At 34.9% G+C, this 23,968-nt stretch overlaps 1 protein-coding gene across 1 annotated transcript in view; it reads left to right on the top strand.

The window, feature by feature from the left end:
• CNKSR2 (connector enhancer of kinase suppressor of Ras 2) overlaps positions 1 to 23,968 on the top strand; it is a 281,300-nt gene that overhangs the window by 162,595 nt on the left and 94,737 nt on the right. Inside the window, exons 10-11 of the mRNA XM_052663048.1 lie at positions 3,393 to 3,526; positions 8,703 to 8,914. Coding sequence (XP_052519008.1) covers positions 3,393 to 3,526; positions 8,703 to 8,914 — 346 coding nt within the window. The remainder of the gene's footprint in view (positions 1 to 3,392; positions 3,527 to 8,702; positions 8,915 to 23,968) is intronic.

Raw genomic sequence — 23,968 nt, 5'->3', positions numbered from 1 at the left:
ATACCCTTGTATTTTATCCATAAGTGATAATAATTCTTAATTTTCTTCCTATGCAGATTTTCCCATTATAAGAGAAAGAGTCAAAATAGCAAAGTGGAACAATTAAAAAATATATTATCCTTTATTTCTACTGTTTTCCCTTAAATTGGAAATTCTTCATAGTACAATGGTAAACTACTTTCCTTATACTATTTTATGAAGAAATTATTAAAGTAAATGTTACCAAGGTAGGAAAAACTATCCTTCTGCATTATTATACTCACAGACTTAGGTTTTTGTCTGAATTCAGGCATATGTCTATTTTGAATTAAATCCAGAGAGAACTTTTTGATTGAGGGAAGCTGTGTTTTCCACTTTGTGTGTGTATTAGATAGTTATTGGTGGTAGGTATAATTTTAATGGCATTTGTTACACCTAGGAATTTCTCACTGATAATTTCAACTAATAGCATCATTTATTCTGTGCTTTATTTAGTCATATTTTGCCTATCTTTCTAATGTTCTTTAATGCCATTTTCATTCTTTTGTCATTTATATTTTGTAACGTTTCAATTCTTGTCCTAACTTAGAGCTTTTTAAAGGCGTTATAAATTATCACAAATTTCCTTTGGGGTTAAGTAGCTATTTCCATTTTCCCATGGAGATTCTATTTTGCCATACTTTATTTTTCCATTGCTTAATGTCTTCTTTAAAATATTCTCAAGAATAATTTTTACTTTTTAGTTTGAATTAGCTTGACAAAAATATACTGAATAAATTTATTATTTATCATGTGTGTTATACTTAGTACAAGGCATACTGATTTAATTAGCTAGATATCAGCATGATAACCCAATTTAAATGTTTTCTATGATTTATCAGTTATAAAATAACTAGTAAGTAGAGTTAACTGAATCGACTAATTTATTTCTCTGAAAGTATAAGTTGTTTTTTTCAACGACTTGAATTAATTGAACCAGCTGAGACATTCAAACCTGTTATTTAAGTATATCTGTCTTTTTCTTCTACATTTTTGCTAGTTTAACTGTGCTGAGAACATTAATAGCTAATCTGTGCTAAAAATAGAAACCTATAGAAAATATCAGTTTGAAGGAAGTTGACATGACTAATATTTAAAGTTCCTGGAAGGAGAAAGATCAAGTACCCTAAATAGACAATCCTTGTAACAGTCCAGGCAGAAGAAAATACTTTTATTGGTCCTTACCTCACACTTCACTTGTAATCACTGACTAATACTACTCCTTTTTTCCTTCCTTCTTACCTCTTTGTTTGGGGAGGACAGGGATAGATACCAAGAGAAATTATCTTTAGTTCTACAGATGGTAAAATAAAAGGAGAAAAGTCTCCAGAATTAAAGTAGTAATCCTAGAAAAGAAGAAAGAGAATAAAAAATGTTTAGATTATTTTTTTAATGTTATGTTTTTAGAACTTGTTTTTAAGTTCACTCATAGTGTTAAAGATAATTTAAAATAAGAGCATATTAGAGCATTTAAAAAGCATACTGAATATACGTTTTTCTCTCACAGTGCATCAGTTATAGAAAATGTTGGCAAGTAATGTACTGTTTAATGAATGTTTTCTTTATATTTCTATAATTATGAAATTTTGTTTAGATTTGTTGTTTAGTGTCATTTGTATTTAATAATAAGATATCCTGACAGGAAAAATTTGTAAACAGTCACATTACAGATCACACTTAACCTAAAGATCCTATCTTTCAAAGATCTATTGGAGAGACTTGTAATACATTCTTAGAAAGAATTTAATTCTTTATTTCCTCAGGCTTCATGGTGTTCATCTGTATGGGCAACTCCTGATTACCTATATAAATTTCAGGATTTCCCATTGCCAAAATTTTTGTTTCTAAAAGACACACATAGTTTAACTTAGTGCTATTCAAGTCAGCATATTTAAATGTAGTTAAACAGCATAGCCTTTACCGTATGCTTTCAAAATAGATCAAAATTCTTCGACATGTCAACTTTCAGACTTTTTAAATATCATGTAAGATAGAGTATTCTAGAATCCCAAAATAAATTATCGATTATTTTTCCCTTCTCTCTCTTTCTTTAATTTCTATTTCACATAGATTAAAACTTAACCGTCATTTTGGCAGGATGTGTGATTTCAAGCTATTAAGGTGAGCTGTGTAAAAAGGAAGGTCAGAAACCATGAACTGAGCCATAAACTATGTAGCCTGCCCCAGGGACCTACATTGTACATTGTCTTTATGCTTGGATTTTTGAACAAATTTTGTTTATCTGTACAAAAATATTGTCATAATATAAAATAGTTGTACTGTGCCATTTTTTAAGTGTCAAGCAATACATGTTAAAGTAATAGAACTATGGGTCTATATACAGCTATCCTAAAAGTGTTTTCATACTGGCTAAAATGGCAACACCTTGTCATGTGAAGATGCAGCTCATTTTGTGATCATCATTTTTGTTTGCAATTACATTGAAGTTCTTATTTCTCAATGTTATTGTATATGTAGCTAATCAGTCAGATATCTGTAAGATGAACATGTGTGAATTTTAGTTTCACTTTAATTTCTCAAACCACAATATCATTTCCAAATGCTGTGATGCTTAGAATTGGGAGTGTTCATAAGTTAATGCATCCTGATGTATTGCTTAATTCAGTAAATAGAATATCTTAATTTGAAAAAAAATTATTTAATAGGTAAATACAGGCATGAAAATAAGATCTATAGATATACAATTAAAAGTTATTTTAAGCAATGGTAAATGTGTGTGCCTATGACAAGTGAAATGATTGTGTCACACTAATCACCATACTTTTGAAGATGTACCATAAAATGACTTTGAGAAGACAGTACTGTTTATGGAAGAAGTACATTTTCCTAGGAAATATTCTCATATTAGCCTTTCATACTCTATTTTTGTAACATTTTCTGAGAATCTGTGACTTTCTACTGACTTAGGAGTATAATGCATCTCTTTTGGGAAAAGATCTGAAATAATCTTTCTTGTATAATCAGTCAGGATATAACTGAACTCATTCTTTTGGAAGTTAGTCTTTATTATCTTTCTTTCAAAAGTGGGATTCTAACAAACCAAATTCAAATAAGTTTCTAACTGTGAGATAGATCTCTCCATTATGAAACACTGCGTGATAATTATTACCTTACAAATAGCTTTAACTGATTATGCCACACAATAAGGTGAGTTAGGAACTAAATGGAAATCTGTTTGTTTTTGAAGATTCAAAGGAATATCCATGTGCTAAATAACATACTTCTTGATTTCAGCCAAGTTCAAAAACTTTGTAGAAATAGATCACTTAAAAATGATAATTATGTGTCATTGTTGTTGTTGTTGTTTGTGTGTTGTTTGTGTGCGTATGTATTTTCTTTTTCATTTTAACCAGCCTCTTATACCTAGAAGTCCCACAAGCAGCGTTGCCACGCCTTCCAGCACCATCAGTACACCCACCAAAAGAGACAGTTCTGCCCTTCAGGATCTCTACATCCCCCCTCCTCCTGCAGAACCATATATTCCCAGGTATCAAACTAACCATCATTTTGTTCTGTGTAGCTTCCAGCCAAAGACTGACCTCAGTGCATGAAAACTGTGAAGTAAATTCTCAAGGAACACCTTGAATATTTTCTCAGTTAAGAATTCTGAGCACATTCTGGAAAAAAAACATTACATTATAGGGACTGTGGGCTTCCCAGGTGGCTCAGTGGTAAAGAATCCTCCTGCCAATGCAGGAGATGCAGGTTCAATCCCTCAGTTGGGATTATCCCCCAGAGGAGAAAGTGGCAACCCACTCCAGTATTCTTGCCTCGGAAATCCCATGGACAGAGGAGCTTGGCAGTTCACGGGGTCACAAAAGAGCTGGACATGACTTAGCAACTAAACAACATAGAGACTTGTACTCTAGTTAGTAATAACAATAACCATGATTTGTATTAAACACTCTACATTAAATATCATATAAACATTATCTCATATAATAGGAAATAATAGGAAACTAATATAAAAGTAACAATTTAGGATTATTTTAGTAAGTGAAAAAAATCAGTGAGGCTCTTTGACAAAGAAAAGAAATCTGAGGTTACTTTGGAGCATTCCATACTTTTCTCTAAATGAGAAAGTTACAGGTAACTTTTATGCCTTCTTAAATGTATGTAATTAGGAAGAATTTTTTTTTCTTGGATGATAATGAGAGAGTGTTTTTTCCCCCCAATACCTCTGTATCTACAGTTTCCACTTGGTTAGTTCATTAATGTTTCTTTCAGAAAGTAGAAAGAGTTTGCAAGAGAATGAGTTGCTTTTAAAGCCTATTTTCAGATTTCTGGAGGCTCTATCTCTATTTCATGTTCCAAATTCCTATTTGAAATTCCTGGCAGGTGGAAGAATATAATTCTGTGCCATCATGCATTCTGTCCAAAAGCATTCTGGTTTCCAGCCTGTGGAATACAAAAATTATGGGAAAAGGCCAGCACTAAATGGAGATAATTAATACCAATCACAAAGTATTTGATTCAGTTTTTAAATTAGTTGTGCAGTCATTCAAAAACAATAATTTAATGTCTCATGTTTTCAAGCTATACTTAATATTAAAATTCTTTATTAAATCAAAGCATGGAAATTCCTCTTTTTAATTACTTTTCATTATTCTTTACTTTAATACATCTAATGCTTCATTCTATTGGCTATGATGCTACTGACATTTAACAATCTAAATGCTACATGACAACATGGCATGTCTGCAAATCCTGTGTTGTCATCTAGTAATAAAACTACAGCCAATTTTAAAAACATTTAAGGTCTTTTTTAAAATTAAATGTTGTGAGAACATGGTTTGTGAGAAGATATAATTTGCTAAGCTGGTGTTTCAAAAATCTTACTAATATATAATTTGTACTCTTATGTTTGATTTACAATCAGTTGTACAGATTCATTCGATGTCCTAGTCAAATGTAAGTTGAATTTTAATTAAAGTAGTGTTGGACTTTTAAAATATTCCTGTAAAAGGAACAATAAAAGCATGTGTATTTCAAATAGGAAATGCCTCTTTTGGTTTGTTTTCATTGGAAAGATTTTATTCAGGACAAATGATTATTTAAAAGACCTTATTTGTCAGAGTGCCACATGTCCAGATAAACTCAGAAAACTATTTTTAGCAAATTCTGCAGTTTTTTTATGTCCTTTCCTTTTCTCTTGGATAGGGAGGAACTTGTAGTAAAGACAATATTTCCTAGACAACATATTTAAAATGTATTTCAGAAGACAAGAGTGTTAAAGAATATAGTTCTGTCCTCCAAGAATATAGATATGTCCTCCATATCTGTGGTGCAGATATGAAGGCAGTAGATTGAAGTCAATAAAAAGCTTTAAATATGCTATTTACAAAAACAGGAGAATGTAAGAGACTGAAGTACTTGTACTGCTTGAATGCTCCATACTTTTCAGGAAAATTCATAATTAGAGTCTCATCTCTCACTTTAATTGATTCTTAGTCTAGCGTGTAATTTAACAGAATGTTCTAACTGTATTCTGAGTCAAATTAGTAGTTACCTAGTCACACAGTCATTTGATATATCAGTTAGAAAATACATATATCAGAGTCCCTTTGTACCACAGCCTCGTATAAATTATCAGCATTTTCTAATTTCACTTGAAGTTATAGTCATAAAAGTTTTTGCATTTGTCATTCTTTTATAGTTACAGCCATGGCATTTTCCCCCTTATTTTCATGATGAAAGATTTATCTAATTAAACTCATCTAAGCATTTCTTTTTTTCCTACATTAAAAACATTTGTCTTCATAGGATAGGCATTTCGGTGATAATTTGAATTGTAAATAATAAAAGCTTTCTCATCTTAAAACCAAAAAACCTTAAAAATGCTAGGAATGATTGTCACATTAAGTAGACTTTTCTCCATGTGATTATCATCCTTCAAACACATTTATTCCAGTAAAAGAATGTGATCACAAAAGTGACTTTTTCACTGAGAGGGAAAACTCTCATATATATGATGTGAGTGAGGTTTAGTCCATTTTTTATTATATGACTATATACAATTTCATTATCAAAGTAGATAGTGAACTTTCATACTTAACCAAAATTCTTTATTTTATCTTGAAAACTAAGGATTTCTAATTCTTACACAACTATGAAGTTTAAGTACTAATTTATCTCATTAATTTTACTACGAGCCATTAAATATAAAGATAGTACAATGAAGCAGTGCTCTAGCTTTTCATCGATTCCCTTAAACACTTTTTAGAGCAAAAGCGTAGGTTTATTATATTTTGGCCACCTGATGCGAAGAGCTGACTCATTTGAAAAGACCCTGATGTCGGGAAAGATTGAAGGCAGGAGGAGAAGGGGACGACAGAGGATGAGATGGTTAGATGGCATCACTGACTCAATGGACATGAGTTTGGGTAAACTCTGGGAGTTGGTGATGGACAGGGAGGCCTGGCATGCTGTGGTTCATGGAGTCACAAAGAGTTGGACAGGACTGAGTGACTGAACTGAACTGATAGCTGTATAGGGCTTCCCTAGTGGCTTAGATGGTAAAGAGTCCATCTGCCAATGCAGGAGACACGGGTTCGATCCCTGGGTAGGGAAGATCCCCTGGAGAAAGGAAAGGCTACCCACTCCAGTATTCCAGCCCAGAGAGTTCCATGGACTGTATAGTCCCCGGGGTCATGAAGAGTCGGACACAACTAAATGAAAAGACAGAATGCAGAATATGAGTACATATACTCATAGGCACACACACTTGTATATGCAAGTCATGTATCAATTAATTCTACTGTAAAGTTTGGTTTTGGTTTATACTTTTCTTAATTTAGCTTTATTATATGCATTTCATATAGACATTTCTAATAAATCTTCTTTGTTGGCATAAGGCCCCTCTTTCATATCACAATAGAATAAGGAATACCAGCCCTTCCCATTTTCTACCACAGGGTGTATCCCTATAAAGAGAGTGTGGTGAGAATTGAATCACCCTCTGATCTCAGCTGCATTAATATTCATGTCACAGGACTGATAGAAACATCTGCCCACTTATAAAGAAGCATAACCTCCAGTGCCCCAGGTTCATTAGGGCTGTTTCCAAGCTAATTGCAGTGTCAGTTTCTTTTTGCTAGAGGTCTGACTTAACAAAAAGTGCCAGGCAATTTGTTCAGGAAAAGTTTTTAGCTGGCCGAAAATACATGTGCCTGGGTTTTATATTTCCTTCTTCTTAAGAACTAACTTTCATAGTTATAATTTGGTAAGCAGCAACACTTTTATTCAAAAAAATTAAGGAGTGCCAGCTTGCTGATTCCTTCTTGAATATTTACTACTTTCTACGTGGTTCAAATAATAAGAATATAGTTCTCTTCATTTGGACAAACCCAATGTATACCTGAGATATAGTATACTGTAGTATAATAGTATAGTATTTTTGCTGAGCTGAAACTCATATTTTAGAATTGACATTATATTTATAAGCTCATCACCATCTCATAAGACTTAGTAAGTCAATTAAAATTTGGTATTTTTCTCTGTTTTGTTTTAATTCAGTTTATTCTGTAGAGTTAAGATTTCACCCTTGGCATTTAACATAAAGTTAAATTTTATTTGGTTTGATAGGATTCATGGTTCTGTTTAGGGTAGAACTGGAAATAGAACTTGGAAGAAATAAAATTAATGATCCATGAAGAAAGAAATATTGCATTTGCATTTATAGTCATGTTCTAGAATGTGAGCTTCTCTAATAAAAATTTCGTAGCTGGTTAGTGAAATTATCATAAGATAAACAAAGTTCATTTTAACTAATCCTAAATGGATTATTTCTACTGAAACACCACTCATTATGGGTCCAATCACCTGGGCTGTGTGATTAATACTTTGTGTGAGTAAGAGTTTTAGGGATCTCATAAATTATTAGAGATTCTTCTCTTCAGAATCCTATAGAAGAAAAAATCAACTTGTCATCATCTTAAAGCCCATTCTTAAATTCTGTATATGATCAAGTTTCTCCACCCTCTCTCCCCAAGAAATGTTGCTAATATGTAATGAAATTTTGATATATCCATTTTGAATGAGTTCCAGGAACATATCTTTTTACTATTAAATTAGACATATACCATTTAAATACAGAGTGTAATTCTTTACACTAAGGTTATTTTATTAATAACAAACTGTTTGAAATCCTTAAAATACCAGTTTACATAGTGCTAACTTGGTTCTTAAAGTCACAGTACCCTCACAGAGGTGGTAGTTCTTAAATACATCTTTGTTTTTAAGCAGTGCAAATATTACCATGAATCAGTTAGATGAACTGGCAGAAGAAGCCTATATTGTTAGCATTGTTAATATTATACCTATTTTCTTAAGCAGTAAAAGCAATTTATGTGCTGAGATGATTTCTTTTATATGCCATAGTATGGTGAACATGAACTAGAGCAGGAGTTAGATTATCCATGGTCCATGTCTAGCAGTGTCATTTATTACCTGTGTAACCTTTAGGCTAGTCATTCAGCCTCTCTGAGTCTTGGCATTTTTTTCCCCCTGCAAAATAGGAATAATTAAAAATTGCCCTATAAACATCAAAGAAAGTTTGGAAAGATCAGAAGATATACAGGAAGGATATTATTACTACTTTAAACCCTCTGCCATTTTACCTCCCTAACACTTCCCGACATCATTCTCCTTTACCCTTTCTTTAGGGATGAAAAAGGAAACCTTCCTTGTGAAGACCTCAGAGGACACATGGTGGGCAAGCCAGTGCATAAGGGATCTGAATCACCAAACTCATTTCTGGATCAAGAATATCGAAAGAGGTTTAATATTGTCGAGGAAGACACTGTCTTGTATTGTTACGAATATGAGAAGGGAAGATCAAGTAGTCAAGGAAGACGAGAAAGCACCCCAACTTATGGTAAGAAGTCTTCTCTTACGTTGATGAAGGAGTTTGTCTGGTATGGGAATCTCAATTTTTTTTCCTAGGCTTTTCGGTTGCAAAAATTACCTGAGAGCTTTTGAATCTTTGTAATTGATCTGTTTCTGTTGTGTGCTTCCAAGTGGAATCTCAACAATATAAGGCATGACATTAAAATTTATTCTAAATTTTCCAAAGGTAAGCAAGAATAATTGCCTTCCAAAGGCAGTGTTTTAACTTAACAATACATAGAAACCTTTTTGAATCACATGTAATTTTTGTATATCAGAGGTTGCCAAACTGAAGTAGTTCAAGAGGTTTTTTTTCTTTTTTTAATCAATACTTAACTGTTAACATAACTTACTTAAAATCAAATTTCTGTATTTCTCAGATATTAAAAAAATCTTAGATGGACTTTTCTGGGTAAAATTTCATCTTGATTTTTGTTTTGTTTTTTTATAAGAAGTGGTAAATTTTGAGTGGATTTTAAATAGAAAGGACATAATATATTTAAAGCAAAGATGGGCCTAAAGTTACCATGTCCCAGGATTTTTTTTTTTATGTGACTCCTATTTTTCCATGCATGACGAAGAAAGTAACCCAGAATTGATATAGTTTAGCTGAACCATTTGCAGATAAATTTGCCTGAACCATTTGCAGATAAATTTGCCTAGAGTAGTAAATTCTGTGGTCCTCTTGCAAGAATGAATGGATTTAATTGGAATTCTGTACTCCTTGCTTTCCAGTTTTAGGAGAAGGGTAGGATCCTTGCTGATAAGTGCAGATTTGATCAGTAGAAGCTGAAGAGAAAGAAAGTTGTTTTTAATTTTTTCTACTTACCTGCCTTACTTGTTCACCATGGCCATATGCCTCCCTCCTGTGGTCCCAAAATATTGGTCATCACACACTTTATAACTGACACCCTATTTCCTTACAGCTTTTTTGGTCATAATGAGTAATAAGTATGGAAAATTTTGTCCAAAACGATCCTAAGTAATAGAACCCTACCTATCATGCTGTATATTACTCTCTGTACATGTGCTGTTTTTTCATGTGCTCCTCATTTATACAACCCTGGTGGCACTTATTTTGAACTGTCATAAATTGAAGGTATTTGCACCTTTGCTTTTCTCCACTATTGTAAACTTCTGCAGTAAACCTCTGCCTGCCATCTTCGTTATCCCCACCCCTGCCTCATCACATGAGATTTCTATTTTTCTGCATTCATTCCACAAGTACTTATTGACTATATATTATTAGATAGGCGGTCAGTTCAGTTCCTCAGTCGTGTCCAAATCGTTGTGACTCCATGGACTACAGCACATCAGGCTTCCTTGTCCATCACCAGCTCCTGGAGCTTGCTCAAACAAATGTATATCAACTCTTCTTTTTTTATGTCCCAGAATTTTCTGGCTGTTTTCTACTTGTATTGAAGTAGATAAGAATGTTTAAGGGGAAATTATAGTCACTAGATAAAGTTGATTATTGATAGCTTTATTATGAAAAATAGTTTACCAAGACCTTACTTAAATAGCTGTGAACTGTTAGTTCCTTCAGACTATGGTTTAAAGCACCTAGTGCTATCATGTTCCACAAATCATACCTCTTCCAATAAAATAGAATATCATTTAAATTTTAGAAAATCTAGATATCCTATAGATACCTAAAGTGTTTTTATAAACAACTTAGGAGAAAATAAATGTATATATACTTAAAAGAGGAATAAGGAAGTAAAAACAAAAGTTCTTTTACTTTTGGATTTGAAGGTGGTTTTTGTTTTTGTTTTTTTAATTTTGAACCTGAAATATAGCCTGAACTTTCACTTAGAGTTACTTTAGAGATACTCCAGCAGAGATTCCCTGGCACGACTGGAAAATTGTTCCATGTAACTAGCAGTTTAATGTATATTTACCTTTTTAAAATCAGATCTTAAGTAATAAAACCTGCTTCTCACATACATGAATTTCTGGCCATAACATTCCTAAAGAGTAATTTATCTGTTAATGCATTCAGCTGATACTTGTTGTGTGTATAAAGTCAGCCAGGCACTGGGGATGCAAAGATGAGTAAAACATAAATCTTCCCTGGAAGGCAGCCATAGCCCAAAGGGAAAGAACAAAGAGATGCAGTGCAGCAGCAGCTTTAGGTAAGGCGGAAAGTGCACCAAGTGCTGCAGTAGCATGGGCGTTGAAGTCCCAGTGTCTTCCTGGGAAGTCACATAAATACAAGTGACGTTTATGCTGAGTTTTAAATGATGAGTAGTCATCATCCAGGGTTTCTCAATGCTAGTTATCCCTACCAAATACTTGACACCCTCTCAAACCTAGTACTGAGATCTGAGAGTTTATATAAATCTCCCAGCCCATCCCCTAAAGGCCCCAAGTATTAGTAACTTCAACCCTTAATAAGTAATAATTGATGACAACTTCATTTAACTTATAAAATGGTCCCATTATATGGATCCCCAAGTGTGACAATATTTTCTTGGGTTTAAAAATAATGATAATGAAATGCTTGATCCTGCTGAAGTATATAACAAAATAAACCCTGATTGCCAAAAAAAAAAAAAAGTTCACAATTTATATTTTCTGAAAATGAGAGTAATTTAACTTGTTAGCACTTGTGAAATATTTTTAAATCATTGTATAAGTCCTTTAGCCTTACAGTTCAACTTAGTTCTTCATTGCAAATATCCTTATCTTCCAGTGTGTGGACTTAGCCTCCATTGCTACCTATTAACTTCCCAGTTACCTATTTACTCAGAGAGGTTCAGAGTTAAGATTTTAAGAGTCTAGATAGTGTTTTGAGAAGCAGAGGAGAAATATAATACAGTTTTTACTGTGTGCTTTTGTCTTCATTCATATTTTAAAGTTAGATATATAAGACAAAAATTAAAATTTAGAGACACTGTTATTAGACTCAGTGACAAAGAAACAGATATAAAGAAGAATATTTGAAAATATCCTAATCATGAACTTTAAGACTGGAGGTTTATTAAATGCTTTATCATATTTGTTAACCAACTTCTCAGTTTATATCATGGACCCACTATTTGTGGGTAAGAGTGAATTAAAAGATCAGTTATTTGCCCTAAGCCATAAGATAAATACAGTATGGATAGACAGTGGATGGCCTATCTAGAAAATAAGTAAATACTTGTTGAGCTTTTATGTATGCCTTTAAAAAGCACTGGGCTTACGCCATAGGTCAGTTGGTAAAGAGTCCAGCTGCAAGGCAGGAGACCCTGGTTCAATTCCTGGGTTGGGAAGATTGGCTGGAGAAAGGATAGGCTACCCACTCCAGTATTCTTGGGCTTTCCTTGTGGCTCAGCTGGTAAAGAATTCGCCTCCAATGAGGGAGACCTGGGTTCAATCCCTGGGTTGGGAAGATCCCCTGGAGAAGGGAAAGGCTGCTGCTGCTGCTAAGTCACTTCAGTCGTGTCCAACTCTGTGCAACCCCATAGACGGCAGCCCATGAAGCTCCCCCATCCCTGGGATTCTCCAGGCAAGAACACTGGAGTGGGTTGCCATTTCCTTCTCCAATGCATGAAAGTGAAAAGTGAAAGTGAAGTCACTCAGTTGTGTCCAACTCTTAGCGACCCCATGGACTGTGGCCCACCAGGCTCCTCTGTCCATGGGATTGTCCAGGCAAGAGTGCTGGAGTGGGGTGCCATTGCCTTCTCCACAGGGAAAGGCTATCCACTCCCATATTCTGGCCTGGAGAATTCCATGGACTGTATAGTCCATGGAGTCGCAAAGAGTTGGCACGATTGAACTACTTTTACTTTCATTCTAAAAAGCATTAATCCATTTAATCCTCACAACCCCGAGAGGTAGATAACTAATAGAATCCTTACTTTATAAATGGGTTAAATATCTTACCCAGCTAGTAAGTGGTAGAGCCTTGATATTTGTTGACTCTATCAGTGTTACCAGCTAACTAAATAATATGAAAATATTTTGCTAAAATGTAGGAAAGTAGTTCAAAAAGGCAAAATGGTTGCCTGAGGAGGCCTTACAAATAGCTGAGAAAAGAAGAGAAGCTAAATGTAAAGGGAAAAAGGAAAGATATGCCCATTTGAATGCAGAGTTCCAAAGAATAGCAAGGAGAGATAAGAAAGCCTTCCTCAGTGATAATGCAAAGAAATAGAGGAAAACAATAGAATAGGAAAGACTAGAGATCTCCCCAAGAAAATTTGAGATACCAAGGGAACATTTCATTCAAAGATGGGTGCAATAAAGGACAGAAATGGTATGGACCTAACAGAAGCAGAAGATATTAAGAAGAGGTGGCAAGAATACACAAAAGAACTATATAAAAAAGATAACCATGATAACCATGATGGTCTGATCACTCACCTAGAGCCAAACATCCTGGAATGCGAAGTCAAATGGGCCTTAGGAAGCATCACTACAAACAAAGCTAGTAGAGATGATGGAATTCCACTTAAGCTATTTCAAATCCTAAAAGATGATGCTGTGAAAGTGCTGCACTGAATATGCCAGCAAATTTGGAAAACTCATCGGTGGCCACAGGACTGGAAAAGGTCAGTTTTCATTCCAATCCCAAAGAAAGGCAATGCCAAAGAATGCTCAAACTATTGCACAATTGCACTCATCTCACACACTAGCAAACTAATGCTCAAAATCCTCCAAGCCAGGCTTCAACAGTATGTGAATCATGAACTTCCAGATGTTCAAGCTGGATTTAGAAAAGGCAGAGGAACCAGAGATCAAATTGCCAACATCTGTTGGGTCATCATTAAAGCAAGAGAATACCAGAAAAACATCTATTTCTGCTTTATTGACTATGCCAAAAACTTCGACTGTGTGGATCGCAACAAACTGTGGAAAGTTCTTATAGAGATGGAAATACCAGACCACCTTACCTGCCTCCTGAGAAATCTGTATGCAGGGCAAGAAGCAACAGTTAGAACTGGACATGGAAAACCAGACTGGTTCCAGACTGGGAAAGGAGTACGTCAAGGCTGTATATTGTCACCCTGCTTGTTTAACTTCTATGCAGAGTACATCATGCGAAATTCTGGGCTGGATGAAGCACAAGCTGGAATCAAGATTGCTGGGAGAAATATCCATAAACTCAGATATGCAGATGACACCACCATTATGGCAGAAAGTGAAGAAGAACTAAAGAGGCTGTTGATTACAGTGAAAGAAGAGAGTGAAAAAGTTGGCTTAAAATGCAACATTCAGAAAACTAAGATCTTGGCATCTGGTCCCATCACCTCGTGGCCAGTAGATGGGGAAACAATGGAAAACAGTGAGAGACTTTATTTTAGGGGGCTCCAAAATCATTGCAGATGGTGACTGTAGTCATAAAATTAAAAGATGCTTGCTCCTTGGAAGAAAAGTTATGACCACCCTAGATGGCATATTAAAAAGCAGACATAGTACTTTACCAACAAAGGTCTATCTAGTCAAAGCTATGATTTTTCCAGTTGTCATGTATGGATGTGAGAATTGGACTGTAAAGAAGGCTGAGTGCCAAAGAATTGGTGCTTTTGAACTGTGATGTTGGAGAAGACTCTTGAGAGTCCCTTGGACTGCACAGAGATCAAACCAATCAATCCTAAAGGAAACCAGTCCTGAATGTTCATTGCAAGGACTGATGCTGAAGCTGAAGCTCCAATACTTTGTCCACCTCATGAAGAACTGACTCATTGGAAAAGACCCTGATAGTGGGAAAGGTTGAAGGCAGGAGGAGGAGGGGACGACAGAGGATGAGACAGTTGCATGGCATCACATGAGTTTGAGTAAGCTCTGGGAGTTGATGATGGACAGGGAAGCCTGGTGTGCTGCAGTCCATGGGGTCACAAAGAGTCGGACACAACTGAGTGACTGAACTGAAGTGAGGAAAGTAGTTTGTCAAAATTTCATTACTCCTTCAAAATTCAAGCATCTGATTTCAATCAAGCAGAACTAGGTCTAATTATGTATGTTCTTCTATATGTTTTGTATTTCCTGGCGCTACAGTAAACATGCATTCACATAGACATGGCCCTAACACACCGTAGGAAAAGATAGCTGAAATGAGGGGTAAAGTTAGCAACAGTGTGTTAGGCTCTTTTTAAATGAGAAAGTGTAAATGGGTTTTACTTTCCTAAAAAGATAAACAAGAATGATTCCTGGAAATACAGATACAGTAAGGGAAACAACCTAGATTAGTGATTGCTGGTGTTGGCTTTATAATCAGCCACATTTGTTAATCCTGTCTGCCATCTAATTACTCCAATATGACTTTAGGAATGTTACTCTAGGGCTCAGTTTCTCATTTGTTAAATGAAGATGATAATATCTGTCTCATAGACATTTTGTGAGAATTTAATAACAGACTGTAAATTGACTAGAAAGTGCCCAGTATGTGCCAGATATTTATTTTCACTGCTTCGTTATTACATAGAAACTTTAGTGTTGCTGAGAGAATAGATCCTAAGTGTTTTCACCACATAAACAAAAAAGGATAAGTATTTGAGCTGATAGATGTGTTAAGTAGCTTGATTGTGGTTATCATTTCACAGTGTATATGCATAATATCAAATCATCATTTTGTATACCTGAAATGAATGCAATTTTTATTTGTCAATTATCCCTCAGTAAAACTGGAGGGAAAACAAAGAACTGAAATACTTCAACATGTAAATAATATTAATAATAATAAGAGCCATTTAAAATTCTTTGAAGAATAAGATGGGATGAATAAACAGAAAATTCAAGAAAGAAAAGAAATTGTAATGTGAAAATAAAAGGGAAAAAAGGATAGCATTAAATTACTTTAACTCTTTGGTCTCATCTGCTCATGCTTCAAAGGCAAAGGTTCAAATTGGATGAGATTAGTTGCTTGGTGACTTTTCAGAATGATAGTATTTCCCATCAGCTTTCTTTTTTCACTCTTCACAGACTCCTTGCTCTTGTTGCTCCATCACAGCACATTTCTGTGCATATAAACCTGCTAAAAGGTAGACACAGTTGGCTAAGTCCCTTTGTGGTTATGAGTGGTCATGTTTTCTAAAAATAGGATAAAAACATATTTTTGACAATAATATTGTAGAATAGTATTAGTTTGAAGAAATTCAGACCTTTTCTGATTTATTGAAAATTCAGGACCTCACAGAAAGCACACAAGTGAATGCAAGGTTGGTATTTTACAAGTGTTTCTCATAAATGTTATCTGTCCACAGTGTGCAGTGAGGAAAATTAATTTCTATATTATACCTGATCATTTTCCACTGGAGTAGTTGGAACAAGAGAAAACCAAATACCATGTCCTTTTTAGCTACATAAATAGTACATGGCTTGAAGTGACCTATAATAGCATGATGAAGGACCTATGGGCAGTGATACTGGGAACTGAGCTTTATCATTGTGAGGTGAGGATATGGTCTGAAGGTTCTAGGGTCTCTCATCATACTTCAAAATCACGTTTCTCTGTCGTACAACTTCATTCTATCTTTTGGGCAATTGAATTACAATTAATAGCATTATTTCAAACATTTCTTAAAGATATGCAGAATACATTCACAAATACATTTCCAAATGAAAGCTCGTTCCCTCTCCTGTTTTTTAAGTATAAATTGTCTTTATCAAACAATAGCCCAACTGTTATTCATCAGCTATTAGAGACAAAAGAAAATGAGATTCTAATCACAAGAAATTTCTGTGCTCAAGTAAAATGTACTACTTGCAAAGCAAAACTAAACAAAGTAAAAATTAGTAAATCAAAAATGCAGAAATATGAGACAAGTACTGTACTCAGGAATTCTTATTCTTTAGGACTTACTTAATACATTTCATGAAGACTGCATGTTGGTTAGCTTCACAAAAGAATTTTGACTATCAAGCTGATGGTGATAAGGGAGCATGTAACTGATGAAAAAGTAGTTCAGCAATATTTTGGCATAGAAATAGAAAATAGTCTAAGGTAAAATTTGGAGTAATCATCTAGGGAAGGTGCTCTTCCTTCATCTCTATAATTTTACTGATTAAAAATAGAGCATGAGTTTTGAGGTCAGATAGAGCTGAATTTGGTGCCAAGGCTTGGCCTTTAATAACTGATTGACCTTGTACTTGAGAGTTAGCCTCACTGTACTTTTGTTTCCTTATCTGTAAAATGGGATAGCAGTACTACTCACAGTATTTTGATGAGGATCAAATGAGTTTTATGAGGATTAAATATATGCCAAGTACTTAGCACTGATTTTGCCTCATAGAAAGTACTCAAGTAATGGTGCCTAAATGGCATAGTAAATCACTGCTGCTCATAAATAAAAGTGTCTCAAAGATTGTGAAGTGCTGATGAATCAAATTAATACTTCCTCCTTTCCTGTGGAGGGACTCAATGACAAACTAAAGGAACGGAAGTATTCCCAATAACCAACCATTTAAATCATGCCTAAAGGGGCTTCCCTGGCGGCTCAGTGGTTAAAGAATCCACCTGCCAATGCAGGGGATGCAGGTTCGATCCCTGATTGGGGAAGATCCCACGTGCAACTAGGCCCGTGTGCCACAACAAGTGAGCCTGTGGTCTAGAGCCCGGGAGCCACAGCTACTGAGCCCACTCGTTGCAACTGCTGAAAGCCTTGTGCCCTAGAGCCCGTGCTCTGCAGCAAGAAAAGCCACCGTGACGAGAAGCCCATGCCCCGCAACTAGAGAGTGGGCCTCACAGCAACAAAGGTCCAGCACAGACAAAAATAAAGTTAGTTTAAAAAATAAAATAAAAATAAAAAAATAAATCATGCCTATGAAAAGAAATAGTTTGCTTGTTTTTTTGTTTGGTTTTGAAAAGTAGAAGGAAGAACGTCAAATAGCTCATAACACTAGAAACCTCTGTGATACTAGTTTTCTTTTTAAATTCTGTTACTGAAATCATTACTTCATATGTTAGGTATGTTTAAAACAATTTAGACTCTGCACATTTTTAAAGTATAAGATTAACTGCTTTTAAAAAAGGATAGAGAAAATAATATGCTAAGTAAATTGAATAGTTGGAGACTTTCAAAAAAGTGAAATCTGGCAAGAGGAAACCAAGTAATAGATAACAGTAAGATTAAGGGGGAAAAAAACTTTTAATAAAATTCTAGAATATTAATATGTAGATAAAAAGGAAGAATTAGCAAACCAACAAAGTTGATGCAACTATTAGAGAAAAAGAGAAACATCTTTAAATGAATTAACAGAAGGATAGGAACTAAGTGAATTAGTGCTTCCCTTAAAGACAAAATGGGAAAACCAAAAATAGAAATAAACCAACTCAGGAGATTCGCAACTGGGTCAGTATGTCCCTAGGGGACATTTGGCAATTTCTGGGAACCCTGGTAGTTGTCATAAATGGACGTGGAGGTGCTACAGGCATCCAGTGAGTTGAAGCCCAAGATGCTACTAAACATCATAAAATGAATAGGACACCCCTCCCCCCAACAATAAAGAATGATCCAATCCAAAACATCATGAGTGCTACTGTTGAGATACCCTAGCTAAATTAAGAAGAATCGGTTGTCGACAAATACAGTCAGATATTTACGAATCAAAAATTAAAGAAACCTCCTATGACATAGGGCCAATTGCCTTTTTCTCTCATTCATACAATCTGGGAACTTACTGCTCTGAAATGATAAACCTACATTTACTCACACTTAGCATATTCTCTGGGCAGAAATAATACAAGCTTGTGAGTGTCTGAGACGACTTACCCAGCTCTACAGTAGAAAACCTAATCATGGCATCCCGTGGAGCAGGAGGGAACTGTCCCTAATTGAAATCAGAATGCATTTTCCCTCCATGGGAAAATGATGTACTAAATAGCAGCCAGGTGAAATTTAAATAGAGTGGTTGATGTTTGCTTTCAAATCACAATGTGGCTTAAATAATCCAGCATTTTCTTATGTATGTTCTTCAGATCACTACTTCTGAAAGAGATTCTTTGTAAAAGAAGGAGATTATGTGGTTAATTAAGATTGGGAAGCTCTGCATATTTTACCCCCCTCATGGAGATTATTACATGCACATTAGCATACTAAAGGCTTTGAAAATATTGGTTTCCCAAATGTATTTGTACATTGCATCTTCTTTGGTTTTGGTCACAAAATACCTCCCAATGTAACTGATGTTTGATGGCATATATTTTGACAAAAGCTGATACAGTCTTGCAGCTCCTCCTAAAGACCCATATACCAATGATAAAATTTAAGTTGCAAATTGCTGACTTAACAGAAATCCTCTATTCTTAACTTGAAGTCTGCTCCAGCAGACAGCTTGTTGAATGTCATCTTCATTTTTATCATGCAGAAAAGCCATTTTCTAAAGTATATCTTATTTGTGATGAAAGTCCAAACTAAGATAATAAATACTAACTGGAACGATCAGTGCATGGCTCCTCATAGAATTACTTTTATTACAGCAAAACAATTTGCTGGAATCATGGAAGAAATAGATCCCGGGGGATAGAAAATGTCAAGTGTGATATCCAATCTTGTTAAAAGCAATGACTAAAAATTATACACTTAATATCTTAATGACTGGAAACATTAAAGCAAATAATTAAAACATAGCCATTTAAAAGTATACATATGACAACCTAACATTACTTTATAAATGATACATCATGTCAAGCCAGTTTATTTTCCATCTTGGTTCAGGGATGGATAACAAACACAGTTACAGCTACAGTTTATGTTCGAATCTTCTACGAATTCTTTACCTAGCCTTTAAGAACTTTTTGCAAGAGTTGCAAACTGGCTGGGAGTATAGTTGTTTGAAAAGCAGTAATCATACATGTCAGTGAATTATTTTTGAAGAAAAATGAATTGAATATTTGTATAATGCAATGGCTTTCAACTCATCACTGAGGCAACTTAATATAATGAAGTTACAAAGTCTACGTTCACAGGCTGACTCCAACATTGATTATCGATGAAATCCTAAGAAATTAACTGGGTGTGTGTCAAGTTTTTCATCTCTACCTTTTTAAAAAATAGTTTGCTCTATTGTCGTATTTAACTGGAAAATGGCATGCTTTTAACCAAATAATATTTATCCCACATCATCCTTCTTTCCCACAACTGTATTGCTGAGCACAGCAGGAGGCAAAAGTATTTAGCATAGCTCATTGCTTTTTTACCCACCAGAGCCTTCAGAAGAGAAGCCAGAACTGTTTTGCCACTTAGTATTTAAACCACTGAATTCTTCCCAGACCTCCCACATCCCTCTAATGTAGAGGAATAGTCTCTATGCACAGTGGCAACATTTCAACTGAAATAGCCTGCCTTTCTGTACTCCAGTGTGTACAGCACATTTGCTTTCTTGGCAGAATGTAATTTGGTTCAAAGTGTAATTCGCCTTGGAATCAAGTGTTCAAAATTCCCTATAATTTTTGATGTGGTTCAAAATTTTCTCCTTCAACAATTTTTATGTGACTTCCCATTTAAAGTCTAGATCACTTTTAGGGAGCAGTAAGAAAATTCACAAACAAGATGTAGCTTATTCTTTGAAATGATATTTTAATTGTTTTGCTTCTCTATTAATGCAACCAAAAAGATTTCAAGTTAATAATCATCAGGTTTGTATTTGATTTATATTGTTAAAAGGTGTTAAATCCAGTACTTAAATAATCATCACATTGTGATGTTTACAAGCCAGTTTTTCTCCCAAACTCTTTTATCTAGAAGTGAAATTTTAAAAATATGGCCCTAGAGATCAAAATGCCCATTCTTACTTATTTTATTAGATCCAGATATGTTGCCTTTATCCTTTAAAAAGTACTGACTTTCCATTTAATTCAGTTTTACTCCTCTTTAAATGTGTGATTCTCTACCTTAAATAACCTCGGGATGTTTTCCTAGAAATGCAGTCAACCATCTGAAAGTAATTTTTCTGTCTGGTATGTGGGGAGTTTGATGGGTGTATGTGACATGCTTATAGCTTAACATTCCTTACTATACTCATTTTCATCAAAATATTGGCTAAAATATTCAGAACAGATGTGTATATGTGTGTGTGTGTATTTTTCTAGGGAAAGCTTCTTTTGTCAGCAATTAAAAGGTACATCAGACATAAAGAGAAATTTCTCTGCAGCCTTTTTTCCCCCAATTCTTTGGCAACTGTAATAGAGAAAATTACTTCTCAGATGCTGTATATCATCCTGAAACGTAATGATTTTAGCATGTTGGGGCCAGAGTTTTAAAAATGTAGGGGAGGGATACGGCTGAAAAAGGCAGCAATTCAGTAGTATTTCAGCATGCACCATTGGTAGTTTAATATGGAGATGTTTCTAGATAAGAAATCAGGAGGCAGGATTTCTAGTTCTGCTTGATTAGCACACAGCTCTGTCAGGCTCAATTTGTTAGAATAGTGAAAGTGGTTGGTCAGAAAGGGAGGGAAAGTGAGGGGGAGGGGGGATGGAAAGCTGACAGGAAGAAAGGGAAAGGAAACTTTGAAAATAGAAACTAACCATATAGCTTGGACCATTTTTAACTCCAGTGTATGAGGAAGGTCCCCTATTTACTTTCTTAACAGGTCATCAGTTAACAAATATTGAGCTGTTAACTATGTTTAAGTCATTGTGGTAAATGATAGAGATACCATGGTGAACAACAGAGAAATTTCTGTTCCCTTGTGAAATTTACATTCTAGAATGGTGACAGAATTCAAGCAACTAATTTAATAAATACTTACTTGACTATAAGTGACACATTATGAAAAAAATTATGAAAGAAAAACAAATACAGAGAAACCCAACCTAGAACAAGTTCAACGAGCATATCCCTGAGGAAATGACATTTTTGCTGAGCTCTAAAGTATGCATTTGAGTTTAATAAGAGAAAAGGAGACAAAAACCAGAGAAAGATAGTATCCTGGGCGCCAAGTGAAGAACGTATTTCAAGAAAAGAATAATCCTCTGTGTCAAATGTTGCAGATAGATAAGAAAAGTCAAGGGTTCTGAGAATTGTCTTTTGGATTTAGCAACATGGAAGCATTAGTAACCTTGACAATAGTAGTTTTAGGAGAGTTGAGGGGCAAGATCTTAACTGGAGAAGATTCAAAAGAAAAGAGGAAATTCTGCATATAAGTGAGATCATACAGCATTTGTCTTTTGTGCCTGGCTAATTTCATGTAGCATATGTCCTTCAGCTTCATCCACGCCATCACAGACAGCAAGATTTCCTTTTTATGGCAGAGTAATATTCCTGTGTGTGTGTGTGTGTGTGTGTGTGTGTGCGCGCGCATGCGCTCATGCACCACGTTTTCTGTATTCATTCATCTGTTAATGGACACTTGGATTGTTTACATATCTTAGCTATTGTGAACAATGTTACAATGAATGTGAACTCTTGGAGATACTAATTTCATTTCCTTTCAATATATATCCAGAAGTAGGGTTGCTGGATCCTACAGAAGTTCTCTTTTTAATTGTTTGAAGAACCGCTGTGATGTTTTCCATTATATACACTTGAATTTTGCTAAGAGAGTAGATTAGATCTTAAGTGTTCTCACCACATAGTCGACACAGTCATACATGCACACACAGATGGTAACTGTATGAGGTGAAGGGTATCGTAACCTGCTTGTGGTAATCATTTCACAATGTATGTGTGTATACATACAATCACATTACACACCTCAAAAAGTCATTCTGTACAGCCTTAATGTATAAATTTTATTTTTTTAATATAAATTTATTTATTTTAATTGGAGGTTAATTACTTTACAATATTGCATTGGTTTTGCCATATATCAACATGAATCCGCTAATACTTCAATAAAGCTAGGGGGAAAAAGAGGAGAGAAATTGGAGACTGAAAATCAAAATGAGACTTCTAGGAGCTTTTCTTAGGGGACCAGAGAAAGGGGTTGTGGGGTGGCTGTTAGCGAAGAGAGGTTTGTTTATTTTTTAAGACTGTAGACATTACAGCATGTTTGTACGCTAATGGGAATCATGGATAGAAAGGGGAAATTGATGCTACAAGAGAAAGTAAGGTAGAATTATTCAAGAGATGCCCTTGAGTTAAGAAAAAAGGAGTAGGATCCAGTGAACAGCCCAGTAATCTCCCTAATGTCTAGCATCCTTTCATTCAAGCGTTCAAAAGAAATTTAGTGAATACCCACTCTGGGTCAGAATCCTTGCCAGGAACTTTCATAACAAAGATATGTAAGACCCAGTTCCTGCCAAAAAGTAGAAAAAACTATAAACAGAAAGATAGAATACAGTGTAATTAAGAATCATGTATACCAAGGAGCTAAGGGAGCCCAGTAGAGCAAGCAGTTAACTCTGCCACAGAGCACCGTAGCATGTGTAATAGCACTGAAAATACTTTATTGGCTAAGGAAAAAGTCAGTTTATTTTCAGACAGTTCTGTACACTGCTATTAAAGCATAGCAGTTTCATATTGAAACAGTATTTGATCATTGTAAGGCATTCCATTGTTGTCAATATTCTTTTGTTTGTTTTTTTTTAGTAGATCACCAGGTTATTATAAAGGATATAACATGGGAACAGCTGGATGGTATAGATGCATAGTGCAAGACATGTGGCAGGAGCTTGGAGCTTCTGTGCCCTCCCTAGGGTGCCACTCTCCTGAACTCTCCTTCTGTTCATTGCCTGGGAACTCTTCAAACCCTGTCCTTTTGATTTGTATGGAGGTTTCGTCATATAGGCACAGCTGACTAAATAATTGATCGTTGGTAATTAAACTCACTCCCCAGCCCCCTGCAGTCTCTAGAGGCTGGGAGTAGGACTGGAAATTTAAAAATTTTTTAATTAATTTTTTAATTTAATTTAGTAGATCTTTATTTTATTTTTTAATCATTTTTTAAATCGAAGTGTAATTTACAGTGTTTTGTCAGGTTTTGGTATACATCAAAGTGATTCATCTATATATATATTACAGATTATTACAAGATATTGAATTATAGTTCCCAGTGCTAAATATTCTTTAAATTATATTTCGTGTTCTGTTTGTTTAGTTGCAGCTAGATATAGTTCATCTTTTTTAAAAAGCTACTTGCCATTAATTTCAGAATAAAATTCAAACAAAATCCAAAA

The sequence above is a fragment of the Budorcas taxicolor genome, chromosome X (assembly GCF_023091745.1).
Source record: "Budorcas taxicolor isolate Tak-1 chromosome X, Takin1.1, whole genome shotgun sequence".
Lineage (NCBI taxonomy): Eukaryota > Metazoa > Chordata > Mammalia > Artiodactyla > Bovidae > Budorcas > Budorcas taxicolor.
Note: the sequence above shows the minus strand (reverse complement) of the source record. Positions and strands in the feature narration are given on the sequence as shown.